General features: G+C 40.6%; 1 gene segment (V, D, J or C); it reads right to left on the bottom strand.

Annotated features, from left to right (window-relative positions):
- Positions 1 to 10,034: 10,034 nt before the first annotated feature.
- On the bottom strand, positions 10,035 to 10,753 carry LOC100939514 (immunoglobulin kappa variable 3-15-like). The segment is given in 2 exon segments: positions 10,035 to 10,526; positions 10,696 to 10,753. Coding segments are annotated over 2 exon segments (456 nt in total).
- Positions 10,754 to 15,223: the final 4,470 nt, after the last annotated feature.

Below are 15,223 nucleotides of genomic sequence, written 5' to 3'. Positions count from 1 at the left end.
CCTGACAATGTGATAGAAAAGGAAATCCCATTTTCTGAGGAGAAATTCAAGCCAGCAGCAGAAATTTAAAAAAGTAATGAGGAGCCCAATGTTGTTAATCCCCAAGACAATGGGGAAAATGTCTCCAGGGCATGTCAGAGGTCTTCATGGCTGCCCTTCCCATCACAGGCCCAGAGCCCTGGGAGGAAAAAGTGGTTTTGTGGGCCAGGCCCAGGGCCCTCATGCTGTGTGCAGACTAAGGACTTGTTGGCCTGTGTCCCAGCTCTTCCAGCCATGGCCGAATGGGGCCAATGTAGAGCTCAGGCTGTGGCTTCAGAGGCCCCAAGCCTTGGCAGCTTCCACATGGTATTGAGCCTGCAAGTACACAGAAATCAAGAATTGGGGTTGGGAAACCTTCACCTAGATTTCAGAGGATGTATGGAAACAGCTGGATGCCCAGGCAAGAAGTTTGTGGCAGGGGCGGGGTGCTCATGGAGAGCCTCTGCTAGGCCAGTGCAGAAGGGAAATGTGGGGTTGGAGCCCCCGCACCGAGCCCCTACTGGGGCACTTCTTAGTGGAGCTGTGAGAAGAGAGGCACTGTCCTCCAGATCCCAGAATGGTAGATCTGCTGACAGCTTACACGGTTCACTTGGAAAAGCCACAGACACTCAATGCCAGCCCTTGCCAGCAGCCAGGAGGGAGGTTGTACTCTGCAAACCCACAGGGACAGAGTTAGTCAAGTCCATGGAAACTCACCTCTTGCATCAGTGTGACCTGGATATGAGACATGAGGTCAAAGGAGATCATTTTGGAACTTTAGATTTAACTGCCCTCCTGGATTTCAGACTTACCTGGGGTCTGTAGCCCCTTTGTTTTGGCCAATTTCTCCCATTTGGAATGGCTGTATTAACCCAATGCCTGTACCCCCAATTGGGTCTAGGAAGTAACTATCATGCTTTTGGTTTTACAGGCTCATAGGTGGAAGTGACTTACCTTGTCTCAGATAAGACTTTGGACTGTGGACTTTTGAGTTAATGTTGAGATGAGTTGAGACTGTGGGGGACTGCTGGAAAGGCATGATTGGTTATGAAATGTGAGCACATGATATTTGTGAGGGGCCAGGGGCAGAGTGATATGGTTTGGCGGTGTCCTCACCCAAATCTCATCTTGAATTCTCACAGGTTGTGGGAGGTACCCAGTGGTTGGTAATTGAATCATGGGGGCAGGTCTTCTCCATGCTGTTCTCATGATAGTGAGTAAGTCTTATGAAATCTGATGGTTTTATAAAGAGGAGTTCCCCTGCACAAGCTCTCTCACTTTGCCTGCCACCATCCACATAAGATGTGACTTGCTCCTCCTTCTGCCATGGTTGAGAGGCCCCCCCAGCCATATGGAACTGTAAGTCCATTAAACCTCTTTTTTTTTGTAAATTTCCCAGTCTCAGATATGTCTTTTTCAGCAGGGTGAAAACGGACTAATACAGGATTCAGACAGATTTCGAATTTTAATGGCTTCTTGATGGATTTACCCATTTATAATTATAAAATATCCATTTTATCTCTTGCATTAAAGTCATGACCTAGTTTCTTTTGCTCAGTTTTACATGATATGTACTTTTCATCCTTTCATTTTCAAAGCCGCTCCATATTCTTACTATAGTGTGTATTTAATGATTAACATACATCTTTGATTTTAATCCTGTCTGATAATTTTATGATTTACTTGGAAAAATTTGTTTATTTATGATGCAATTATTGTAAAGTTAGGTTTAAACCTACCATCTTGTTTCCTCTGATTTTCTTGATTCATGCTTTCATTTGAATTAGTCAGTTTAATTATAGCTTTTTTCTTATATTAACTTGCTAAATATGCAAGATTATTATAGAGAAGATATCCTCAACTTATTATGCCTAATACACGTATAGTGTATTACAATTTCTCTCTCAAATTATTTCTAGGTAAGTGACAGAAGCAGAATCAACCTTTGGAAGATCATCTATTTCCTGCTGGGTTGACCTGGAATGTGTGATATGACCTAAGGTAAACTTTGAGTCACCACACAGACCTAGAGCTCTGTGTGATGCAGCACTTCCTCAGGAGCTTGCAGTGGCATCAGGGCCCAGCCTTGAATGCCAGGCAGGGATCTCTCAACTCTGTGATTCTTCCCAGAAAATACATAAGAACTTCTATCTGGGTTCATATCTCAAACACAACCTACCAGTCTCTCACGTACTGCCCTCTGCTCCAAGTCTTCAGACGGTTATTTTTCATGGGGTAAAAATATGACTTATATATTACCTTGCAATTCTGTTTAAGATGGCATACTTATGTTCCTTTATTCTTTCAAACTTGGTCCTTATTGTTGAAACCCAGCTTTGGAGTTCAGAAAACTACTTTTTACTTCAACATGCTGTGGTCAAGACTGTGCAAAGACTTTTGGCACTAGGTCTTTATTTTTGCATACATTTGCAGCAACATATCTAGTAACTTAAAAATCTAGACTGTGAAGAGTTACATTCGGGTACTCCCTGAAAAAAGCAGGAAAAAATACAGTGCCTGCTGCTGTCCTGGTCAGGGGTCTGCCTTACGAAAAGTGGTGGGGGGAGGTGGAGGAGGGGAGAGAAACTGTTTTAATATCACTAAACCTTATCAATATACATGAACCCTAGTAACTGCTAAACCAAATCAAAAGAATGTATTAGTTTTGCATTGCCAGTAATCAGTCTCAATTAGGTGCCTGTTATGCAGAACAAATTTACTTGATGAATGAATGTAGGGAAGGAAGAGAGGCTTAGAATGAGCTCTCATTGAGCTTTCTCTTCTCTCGTGTCTCATTGTTCAAAGGGGAGGTGTACCTCCTCCTTTTTGCAGACTCTGTCATGCAAAGGCTGCTGCAGCTGATGGGAACTTAAAAGGTGGTGCCTGAGGTGTAGCTGAGAAATTTATGGTCATGAGCCCTCAGCTGCACCAAGTCCTCTGAGTTCTCCAACATCTTCATTTTTAGGCGTCTAAGAGAATCCACAGTGCCTGCTCTCCACAGAAACAACACATCTGGGCAGCTAGGCCACAGCAAGCAGGGAGGTTTGTGTTCAGGACTGTACCATTGTAGGAGGATAATGTGTACTTTGCTGGCAGCAATAAACCCCAACATCCTCAGCATCCATCCTCCTGATTTTAAACATGAAGTCTGTCCCCGACCCACTGCCACTGAACCTGTCTGAGACTCCAGGGTCCCTTTTGGAAACCAAATCAATCAGGAGCCGTGGAGGCTGGTCTGGCTTCTGTAGGTCCCAATTCAAATAGGTGTATCCATTACTGTGAAAGAGGCTGTGACTGGACCTACAGGAGATGGAGACTGGCTCTCCAGGGGTGACGGGCAGGGAGAGTGAAGGCTGGGTCACACAGCATCTCCATTGGATCCTGAAATAGTAAGAGAGAAGTGCAAGGTTATGTAGAAACATTGTGAGTCATTTTAATAATTTTCTGTCTGTTATTTATGTTTTGCTCAATTATTTTTTGTGTGTGATTTTGGTTAATACTCCCAAAACATACAGGTTTAAAAAGAGCCAAGATTTGCAAAGCACAAATGGGCCTCTAGAAGTCACCTATCCCATCCCCCTCTTTCTGTGTCACAGCTTTCACTAAAGTACACGTCCTTGCTCCTGGAATCTTCCTCACTCTCATAGATCTAGACATCACATGCCCCATCCTGGAGGACAAGACACATCTAACACGAGGACAGGACACACATGGGAGGTGGCAGGGCCCACAGAGTTCACCCTCCCACCCCATCATCCTCCCTCATTTCCCTTCCGCCCTTAGCAGGGACCCAGTGCATTAGCAGCCCCGGGAGCTGAGCAGGGAGCCTCACTGTGGGAAGGTGAACTGAGGAGTCCTGGTCAGTCAAGGCAAGGTTAGAGCTGAGCTTTTATCTCAGACTCACAAGGGAAGGTCTTCCCTAGGGGACAGTATGCAAATCCCCTGGTGGGTGCAATGGGGTGGAAAGAGCCAAGGAGAAGGTGGGGGCATCTCTTGTGAGCAAAATGACATAAATATATTTTATGTTTTTAAGGAAATCAGGAGAGGTAAAATCTGTTTCCTGAGTGGCAGAAGGGACATATTTAGATGTTTCCTGCTGTTTCCTCTACCCAATTTCTAGTTCGTTAGGACTTTCTCAGGCATGGTTTACACTTCTCTTTAATAAGGTTGAGCTTTCATAAATATTTGGTGATTCTTATTTCTTGGTTCAGGTTTATTTAAAAGAGCCTAGGTTTGTTTTATTTTATTTTATGTAAAGCCAAACACACAGTGCAAAGGGTTCAAATCTTAAGGGTGCAAATGAATGTCAAGATCCAGATCATTTCATGTCATGATCCACACCAAAATATGGAAGGTTTCCAATTCTCTTGCTGCTTTCATTATGCACCTTCCCAGTCAGCAACTGCTGCTCAAAACACAATCACTGTAACTGATACTGTGACATCTATTATAATTGTTTTTTTTTCTGTACTTAATCTTTATATCAGGTAAACATTTTTTCGTAGCTTCTTTCTTATTTCTTTCATTTGAGGGCTTGACTCCTTCTTAGCAATTTGAATTGCTGTCTGCTATCATTCCCTGTTATTCCGAAGGATTTTCTCTTGAATTTCCCACAAGGCACATACACTATTAATGAATTAGTCTTTGTGTATGAAGGAACATTTCTACCTTGCTTTTATGTTTAAATGATTGTTTTTCTGGATATAGCATTTGTGGCTTTTTCTCCCCCAGCATTTAAATATATCATTCCACTGTCGTCCCACCTCCATTAGTAATGATGAAAATTTAGCCAATAGCTTTATTATTGCTTCCTAGTATAGAGTAAGTCAGTATTTTAGCAATGCCTTCCAAATTCTCTGTCTTTGTCTTTCAGCTGTGGTACTATAATGTGTATTGTTATGAATTGCATTGTGCTTATCCTAAAAGGGTTTCACTGAGTTACTTTCATGTATAGATTAATGTGTTTCATCACTGTGAAAAATGTTTTTCATTATTTCTCCATTTTTTTTCTTTTTCAGTTTTTATTTTAGAATCAAAGCATACATGTACAGATATGTTACAAAGTTATTTTGCATGATGCTGAGGTTTGGGGTATGACTGAAATTATTAACCAGGTAGTGAACATTGTACCCATAGGTAGTTTTTCAGCCCCTGCCCTTTCTCCCTTTGTGTTCCCTCTAGCACAGTGTCTATTGTGCCCATCAACTGGGGATTCGATAAAGAAACTGTGGTATACATGCACCATGGAATACTATGCAGCCATAAATAAGAACAAAATCATGCCCTTGCAGAAACTTGGATGCAGCTGGAGGCCATTTTCCTAAGTGAACAGATGCAGAAACAAAAAACCAAAAACCACATGTTCTCACCTATAAGTGGGAGCTAAACATGGGGTATGCATGGGCATAAAGATGGAAATACATTTTTAGCCTCTTTCTGTCTTCTCCTTTGTGATTCCTAATACAAATTTGTTGGTATTATACACATGGACCTATAATGTCTGAGGTTTTATTCATTCTTCTTTATAATTTTTTCCTTCTTTATATGAGATCATTTCTATTGAGTTGTTTTTCAGGTCACTGATTCTTGTGTCATCTTAAATTGCTATTGAGTCTATCTAATACATTTTTCAATTGAGTTGTTGTACTTTTCATTTCTAGATTTCCCAGTAAGCCTGTTTTCATAGTTTTGTCTCTGTTTGAGAGCCTCTATTTGTTGAATAACTGTCTTTACAAATTCCTTTTTAAGTCTTTTATTATAGGTTAAAATAATTATTTGGACATATATTTGATAAGGGTGGAGCACATAGACACCATGGAGATGGACCATAAGGCAGGGAGCTCAGAATTAGATTAGGTGAATTTGGAGTCTCTGACTATAGGATGCTCTTATGGGCTTTAATTATTTCCCATGTATTATGCTTCTCATATTACAAATAGCTTTTATTTTTAAGATAGTAACTATATATAGAAATTCAGCATATAAATCCTTGGAAATTTCCAACAGAAAAATTGATGAAATGATGGTTTTTCTTAGGCCCCCACACCAGCCTCTGCCTGGGACCTGACTTTGTCTCTGAGGCGGTGGAATCTGTGATGAGGTTTTGAGTTGGGCAGTGAAATCATGGCAGGGTAGGCTGTGCTCTGGGTGCTGAGAAGGACAGGAAGACACTCTTTCAGGGTGAGTGATGCTGGGAGTTCGAGGGGAGACTCAGCATGGAGCTGCCTGTGAGTTGCCCCGGCAGTCCTGTTTGGACAGTGATCATCTCAAAAGTGTACTCGGATGCCACTGGATGGCCCAAACGTGGGCTCAGGTTGGAGAAGGACAAAGCTATAGGGATGAATATATAAGGCTCATTTAACACTCTGAAATGTCAGTACAACCATAATGAATTATATGGGAAGGGAAAGGAGTCACAAGGTTGTGATTTTTTTATTTGAGATTAAAATATATCCCCTCAGCTCATTTTTCCCTCCAGGATGTATCTACTGATATACATTTAACCAAAGTCACTGTTTTTAATTGTCGTTTTAGTAAATGACAGCCTATGTGCAGAGTTCCTAAATAACTGGGAAGCCAGACCATTATTCCTATGGGTGAAGCCAGGAAGTGACTGTGGATGTGAACAAATGTGAGATTCATGTACACGTCTCCAAAGACACAGGCCACTGATCTGGGAGAACCTGCAGTCATTTCACTTTCCCATACCCAGATGAGAGGACACCTTGATCTGTGTTCATCTGATGAACTCTAAAATCTGGACCATATTCTGAAGGTGTAGTTCACACTTCTTTTCTGTGCTAGTGGGACTGTCTCACTGACATGTATTTTACCCTCTGCATAGGACAGTCTGTGATACATACAACTTGTTTTCTGCTAAATATCCATCAATCATGTCATTTATGAGTCTTCCATAGGTGTTACCTGACCTATGGCTATGGGGTCTTCCAAAAGAATGGGCCAGAGGTGGAGCTGTGAAACTGTAGCTGGATAAAAAGTGTAAATGTCAAGAAAGGGTATTGAAGTGGTGATAATAATAATAATATTCCAAATTAGTCTGGGCTCTTGGCTGTGATTACTGGTAAGCGTGAAAGAGTCTAGGTTTGGTTTTTATTAGTTTTATTTCAACTGATAAAGTAGCCAGAGTAAAGTGCATAAATCTTGAATGTTCAACTGAATACAGTTTTTGTGTAATTCATTGTCCGGACGGAATGATAGAATATTTCACATTCCCTTGTGCTTCCCTCATGGACAATCTTTGTCAGTTACCACCCCTCCCACCCAGCAAAATTAACTGTCTTTCTGACATCTACACAATCATTTAGGTTTTCCTGCCTTGAACTTTATATAAATAGCATTAAGTGTATTTTTATCTTTTTAGACTTGGTATTTCTCCCTACAACTTCATTTCTTTCAGAGGAGTCAAGGTCCTGTCTCATGTCATTTCCTGTGATTCTGAAGGATTTTCTCTCAAATGTCTTGTAAGACATAGCTGCTATGAATGAATGTATTTTGTTTATCAAAGAATTTTTTTGCTTTTTCTTTAGATTTGAAAGGTATTTTCAATGGATATAGATTTCCTGGTTGCCTTTTTTTTTCCTTTCAGCTTTTAAATATGACATTTCACTCCTTCTAACTTCTATTGGTCCTGATGAAAACTCAGCCAATGGCTATGTTGTTGTTTTTCTGTATATAGTGTCTGCTTTCATTCTTGATGCAATGAAGATTTTCTCTTTGTCTTTCAACATTTTAATATAATGTGTTCAGTTATTAATTCCTATTGATTATCTAAAAGATTTTTATTGAATTTTTTCCATCTAAGAATTTTTTTATTACTTTCGAAAAGTTTTTTTCATTATTTCTCCAAAGATTTTTTCAGCCACTTTCTCTTTCTCTCCTCCTTTGTGACTCTCATTATACATTTGTTGGCATTCTTCACTCTGAGCTATAAATCTCTGAAGTCGTCTTTTTTTCTAAACATTTTCTTTAGACTCAATAATTTCTATACCTCTATTTTCAAGTTAACTGATTGTTCTGCCATCTCAATTTGCTATTAGACCTAGCTAATAAATATTTAAATTGGATTATTGTACTTTTCATTTCTAGAGTTCCCATTTGGTCATTTTTTTGTATTTTCCATGTCTTTTCTTGAGGCCCTACTTGCCGAATCTTCTTTATTTTAATATTTTCTTTTTTATGTCAATGATCATAGATTTAAACATAATTATTTGAACATCTGTATATTAACTGCTTTGTAGTCTTTGCTAAATCCAATAATTGGGGCAAGTTAGAATTAACTTTCATTGACTATTTTCTGTTGTTATTATTGTAGCTGCTTTATTTTTATTCCTTTAATATTGTTCATACTTCTCTGCTTTTTTCCAGGAGTTGTTAAACTGAAAATTGTACATTTTTGATAGCATATTATAGTACCTGTCTTTAGATTTTGGGCTTTTTTATTTTAATTTTAACTTTTTTAGAAATAGGGTCTTACTCTTTCACCCAGGCTGGAGTGTGGTGGTGTGATCATAGCTTGCTGCAGCCTCAACCTCTTGGGGTCCAGTGGTTCTCCAGCTTCATCCTCCTGAGTAGCTGGGACTATAGGGGCATGCCACCACTCTCTGCTATATATTTTTTTAATTGTAAGATAAGGGTGTCACTATTTTGCCCACCCAGCCTGGTCTCGAACTCCTGGCATCAAGTAATCCTTCTGCATCAGCCTCCCAAAGTACTGGGATTACAAGCTTGAGCCACCATATCAGGCCTGGAATTTGTTTTGTTTTTCTGATCATTTTTTAATTTTCTTCTTAGTTTCTTGTCTGAACTTACTGATAGTACCTGACTTATGATAGTTGGAGTTATAATGTTTTGACTTTCAGATGGTGTGAATGTGATATGCATTCAAGTAGAAATAGAACTTCTAGTATTCATACAACTATTCTATTTTCTCTTTCAGTATAGTATTCAATAAATTACATGAGGTATTCAACACTTTATTGTAAGATAAGCTTTGTGTAAGATAACGTTGACCAACAGTAAGCTAATGTAAGTGTTCTGAGCACATTTAGGATAGGATAGGCTGAGGTATAATGTTAAGTGGATTAGATGTATTAAATGTATTTTCAATGCATGATATCGAAAAATCTGTATCTCACGTGGCATTTGACCACAGATATCTCTGCTTCTCTTTGTTCTTAATATTAATATTTAGTTTGATTTTATAGGAACTACACATGTATCTGCACAGCAAAGTGGTCACCAATGATCTGAGACATTTTGCTCAAATATCTGGAGGTTATAAATCTGTCTTCTGTCAACCCATCTGCGTGTAGTTTAAAAAGCAAACTGCATGCAAAATGCAGCTAGTTTTTACCTCTCTCTGGTTTTACTTTGCACTGGAAACTCCTGGTTCTCATCGCTCATATCTATAACTTCTAGGTCACTGGGAATATGTGCAGAGATTATTTCAGCAATATGGGTCTATCTTATCCAGGAATCTGCTATTTACTATCAGCAGATGTATTACTTGCCCCAAACAGGGAATCATCTTGGACTAGCAAGACTGTGGGCTTTTTCTGTTCATTTCCTATGGAGTTCTCCATGTTTAGCTGGAAACACTGAAGAATTTTTTTCCACTCCTTGGCTTTACTCAAGTCCACCCACTTTGGCAGCAAGCTGCCAGTTTTATTTGCTATCCTTACATGCGTAAAACTCTAGTTCTGCAATTCACGTTGACTGAGCTGGGAATGGAAGGGTGCTGTCACAGGCAAAAGGCTACAGACATTTTCTTTCCTTACTCAAAGCACTAGTACTTTTTTTTTCTATAAGGAATATGCATCCTTAATTATTTTATGCTTTGCCAATTTTCAGAGTGCTGAAATAGTTTTGATATTTCAGCTTTATATTTATAGGTGTGTTTGTTGTTTATTCTTGCACAGAAGATTTATTAAACTCTTTGTGATGCCATAAACAGAGATGCCTTCTAAAATGCATTTAAATGAACATAATAGCCACACTGAAATGGTATGATGTAATGGATTAACATAAGTAATTTTGGACTTGAGAACTTGAGCTCCAAAATGGCCAAATAGAGCAGAGATGCTAAAACTGAGTGGCCACTACACTAGCTGTCTGTAAAGGAAGCAGCTGGTATAATCTAGTAAACACTGATGGTCTTGTTGAGGTTTTTGTTTCATGTTGAATCACTGTGGAAGGCCAGTTATTATACTGCTGACAGTAGTAAACTGCAAAATCTTCAGGCTCTAGGCTGCTGATGGTGAGAGTGAAGTCTGTCCCAGACCCACTGCCACTGAACCTGGCTGGGATGCCAGTGGCCCTGTTGGATGCACCATAGATGAGGAGCCTGGGAGCCTGCCCAGGTTTCTGCTGGTACCAGGCTAAGTTGCTGCTAACACTCTGACTAGCCCTGCAGGAGATGGTGGCTCTCTCCCTTGGAGACAAAGACAGGGTGGCTGGAGACTGCGTCATCACTATTTCTCCGGTGGTATCTGAAATTGGAAATAAAACAGAAATGCACTCATGTAATCAAAATCAAAACCACTGTCTTTAAGTAGAGCTAAAATTGTTGATCTACATTGAATTTTAATTATATTTGGTGCTGAGCAGAGGTGGCAGGAGTTTGCACTGATGTGCAAAACCACCTCATGTTCCCCTCACCTGGGAGCCAGAGCAGCAGGAGGAAGAGAAGCTGTGCTGGGGCTTCCATGGTTCCCTCTGGGTCCTAACTGAGCAGTTCCTCCCCAGAGCTCTGACCCAGGCATTGATATGGGCTCTGGAAGGTAGGGCAGCTGGGAGGGACATGCAAAGCAGCTGGGGTGGGAGCTGAGCTTCCAGCTGCAGAGACCACCTGCTTCTTCCTCTCTGCACTGAGCATCCTGCACCACCCTGGTTGTCAGGTCAGAAAAGTTTGTTGGCTCGGTATGAGTGTAGAACTCCTCCCTTGTGATCACAGAATTTCACTCCTGTGTCTTTCTTCTCCTCAATCACCTAAATCCACCCACATGATGTTTGACACAAGCCTGTTGAGAACAATATAAAAGGCTGTGTTTTCACTTCTCTCTTCCTATCCTCAATATGCCCGGTCATCTCCCTAAGTGCATTATTGGATCTATTGAAAAGAAGAGTCTGTTAAAACTTAATCTTCTAGATACACCTTTCATTTGCTTGTTAGTAATGTTTTCTGAGGGTCCTGAAGCTTTCCATTAACCCAGACACATACCCTCTTTGAGTTAAAAACTTCTGTTTACAGTCACATGTCCTGGCTGGCCCTGACATAGATGCTCCATGGCTTGCCGATTGCTTGAAATTGATCAAGTAACTTAACTTCCCTGTGTCTCAGTTTCCATATCTGTGTAACTGTGACAATACTGGTACCTACCTTACAGTGCTGTAGACAGTTTAAAGAATATAAGATAAAACATTTACAATAGTATTCAGGACATTATGTATGCAGCAATTAATTTTGTTTTTATTGTTTAAATATTCAGCAGTACAGTCATCATCATTATCATAAATATACTTACTTAGCACAGAAAATAGTCTTAAATCTAATCCAAGAATGTTTTATCCACAGCCAAATTTAATTCTAAGGCTTTTCCTTCACTAAGTCTGCACAACTCTTAAAATCCTAATGATTTGGTCTTCATCTGTGCTAAAGTACTCAGACCTTCAATCATTCTGCCCATCCCTGTCTAACACATTACTTCTCATCATCCATTATCAAAATGTTACTCTATAAAAGTTTCCCATGTCCTGTTGCTGTCCTTCTTCTTTACATAATCTTTATTCTACCTTGTTATCTTTTGTCTTATTCTTGCCCCAGGACTGACAATAAGGAAAAGCTACCATCATTACTTGTGGACTTGCTCCAGTATAATTTTGTCAGGCTTGTTGTCTTGGAAATGAGGACTGTGTCTTGCAAAAGAAACATATTCACTGGGTCAGTGTGTTATCAAATAAAATATTTTATCTACTTATCATCCAATAATTAATTTAGACTGACTTGAACAGGTTTTTTTTAAATGAACAAAGAAGAAGATGATGTAAGAGGAAAATACAATACAATAGAAAACACAAGCTATTATAACTCTTGCTTCATGGATTTCTACATATATATTAGACATATGCCGGGTATATGTGTGCAATGGTGATCCAAAAACTGAATGGTAACTGGCTGTAGGGAAGCCTGTATTACATTGGGTCTTGTCTATTTTTCCAATTATGAACAGAAAGCTACAGTACTATTTGTATGAGTATCAAACCTTCTAGCTGCTGTGATGGAGGTAGAGAAGATTTACTGAGACAAAAGCCTTGGAAGTAGTAGAGGTTTGTCCTGTGATGTTATGGGTGTTGCTGTAGATGTTGTTGTTAGGAAATACAGTAGGAGTAAAAGCAAGTAGAAAATTTACAAGCTCTGCTCTTCCTCATACTCACAACCCCCTCTAGAGATGGACAGATAGTGGCACAGGAATCTCTGACAGCTCTAAGGAAGTCTTTTTTGCTCTTTCCAGAATCTTTCCTGACAAGCATTGTTTTGAGTCACAGACTAGGTGGAACTGGGTGTAGAAGAATGGAGTAGAGCAAGGGAAGAAGTTTTCAATCCCAGGTAGTGGTTGTAGGCACAGGGAAATGGAATTTTTCATAGATTTATGCTACACTTCTATCATGTTGGGGAGAGAGGCATCAAACCACGCTTATTCTTGAAAGAAACATTACATTATTTTAAAGAGAAGAAACTATGCATTTCTTGTCAAAGAGATATTTAAAATTCAAAGCTACAATTTTTTTTTTTTTTTTGAGACAGAATCTCACTCTGTCGCCCAGGCTATAGTGCAGTGGTGCGATCTTGGCTCACTGTAACGTTCGTCTCCCTGGTTCCAGCGGTTCTCCTGCCTTAGCCTCCCAAGTGGCTGGGATTACAGGCATGTGCCCCCACACCCGGCTAATAACAGGAGGGAGTAAAGGGCCACAAAAGCACGTACACAAGAGACAACTTTTCTTCTCTTTTACAGAATAAGTCTAATTGTAAAATAGCATTATAATGTATGGACTCATGTTTAAGACAAGTCTCTTGGTTTTCTAATTTGTGTTGAACCCAAGCAGTGTTGTGATAGAAAATGAGTTTCTTTTTCTTTAAGCTGAATTTGAATTTGCTCCAATAGCCTAATAGACACCCTAGTGGCAAGTCTTGTGTGATTGTCACCATTGTCCCCATGTCTAACAAGGATTTCTACTGGACACAGAAGTTTTTCTAAGTCCAACAAGAGGGAAAGTGACTGGGCCATCATTGTTCTCATCTCAGATTTCCACTTTCTGCGTAGAAGGTATACATACAGGTAGCCAGACGTTATGAAAGTGGATTGTAAGCATTTGTTAGTGAACAAAATATGACTCAAACAGTATTTTTATTTTTTATTTTTAAATTTCTATGTCTTATTATTCGAGACAGACTGTCACTCTGTCACCCAGGCAGGAGTGCAGTGGGTGCAATCTCGGCTCACTGCAACATTCGCCTCCTGGGTTCCAGTGATTCTCAGTCCTCAGCCACCCAAGTAGCTGGGATTACAGGCGTGTGTCACTACGTCCAGCTCATTTTTTTTTGTATTTTTAGTAGAGACAGGGTTGCACTGTGTTGGCCAGACTGGTCTTCCTGACCTCAAATGATCCATCCACCTTGGCCTCCAAAAGTGCTGGGATTACAGGCATGAGCCACTGCACTGGGATTTAAGCAATATTTTTATTAAGTAAAGTGTAGAAGAAAAAGTGTAAGTAAGGTGACAATAAGAAAACAAAATGCCATAATGGAAAACAATAACTTTAGGGCAGAAAACAAGAAAAGGCAAACCAAGATTCCTGTAGGGCGAGCCTCCAATGCACAATCCAAGGAGGAATGTCAAGGGTGAAAACTCTGGAGCATCCAGATAGTGGCCCAAAATACCAAATGCTGAAAACCCAGAATACCCGAGTATCAGCCTATGAGTGTCCCCACACCAAATGCCCGGAAACCCTGGAGTATCCAGGGGCTGACCAGTGCAGAAAATCCTGGAGCCTCAGTGCAGTGACTATCTAGCCAAAGCCCTTATTTCCTGGATCATCTGATATAGGCAGGTGGGTAGATGAGACACTTACAGGTGTGCAGGAGCCAACATGGGGCCAAGCAGTGTCTGACGTGGGGCCTGCATGAAGATCTCTCCAGGCTCCCCAGCTTGGGTGAGTTGGGCTCCTACGCGGGAACTGGAGCACGGAGAGGCTGGCCTGCATGAAGCAGTGGCTCTGTGGCCACTTGCCCATCCCCAGGGCTCCACCTTCTGTCAGGAAAGATGATGGCTCTTAAAACAGCCCTTGGCTAGTGTTAACAGCTCTGAAATGTTAGCAACTCTGTAGCTTTGATCGCTGTAGCGCTGATCACCGTCTCATCCTCTCTCACTGATCGCTGTCTTGCCACTTCTCCAATAGCTGTCTTGCCCATTGCTGATCACTGTGTCCGTCTTCTCATAAAGTGCCATCTCTTGCTGTCTCTTGCTGTCTTGCTTCTCTGCTGTTTCCACTGTCTTACTGCCACATCAAATGCTGCTTCTCACCATCTCTAGTGGTGAGTGGCTGGCTCAATACTGATGCATGGCAAGTTCTCAGCTTTGCTCAGGAAGGAATGCAAGAGTAAGCCGGTGATAGAAGAAAACAGCTTTATTGATGGGGCAGCAGTGTTACAGCTCTGTGACTACTCCTGCAGAGCAGGGGTAATTCATAGGCAGAGGGCCGAGAGTAGCAGCCAGGGGCATTTTTACAGTCACATTTATACCCACTTTTAATCATGTGATAACTAAGGGATAAGTTGTTCAGAAATAGCTAGAAAATGGGTGGTGTTGCCCCAACTTCCAGGTGTTGCTATGGCAGGGGCAGGAATTTCCAGGTGTTGCCATGGCAAGGCGCTGCAACTTCCGGATGTATCTATGGCAATGGTAAACTGTCATGGCATTGGTGGGGATGTCTTATGGAGAGGTCCTTTCAGAACCCTGTTCCTGTTTTGGCCAGCCTCACATCTGGTCCAGAGCAGAGTCCTGCCTACCTCTTGCCTCAAAAGTAACAAGAAATCTGTAATGAAAAGTTACCCAGAAAGAAAACTCCAATTTTATATTTGGTCATTAGTGACATGGTACTTATCAAAGTTACACAAAGATTCAAGTGA

This window comes from Pongo abelii, chromosome 12 (genome assembly GCF_028885655.2).
Source record: "Pongo abelii isolate AG06213 chromosome 12, NHGRI_mPonAbe1-v2.0_pri, whole genome shotgun sequence".
In the NCBI taxonomy this organism is placed as follows: Eukaryota; Metazoa; Chordata; class Mammalia; order Primates; family Hominidae; genus Pongo; species Pongo abelii.
Note: the sequence above shows the minus strand (reverse complement) of the source record. Positions and strands in the feature narration are given on the sequence as shown.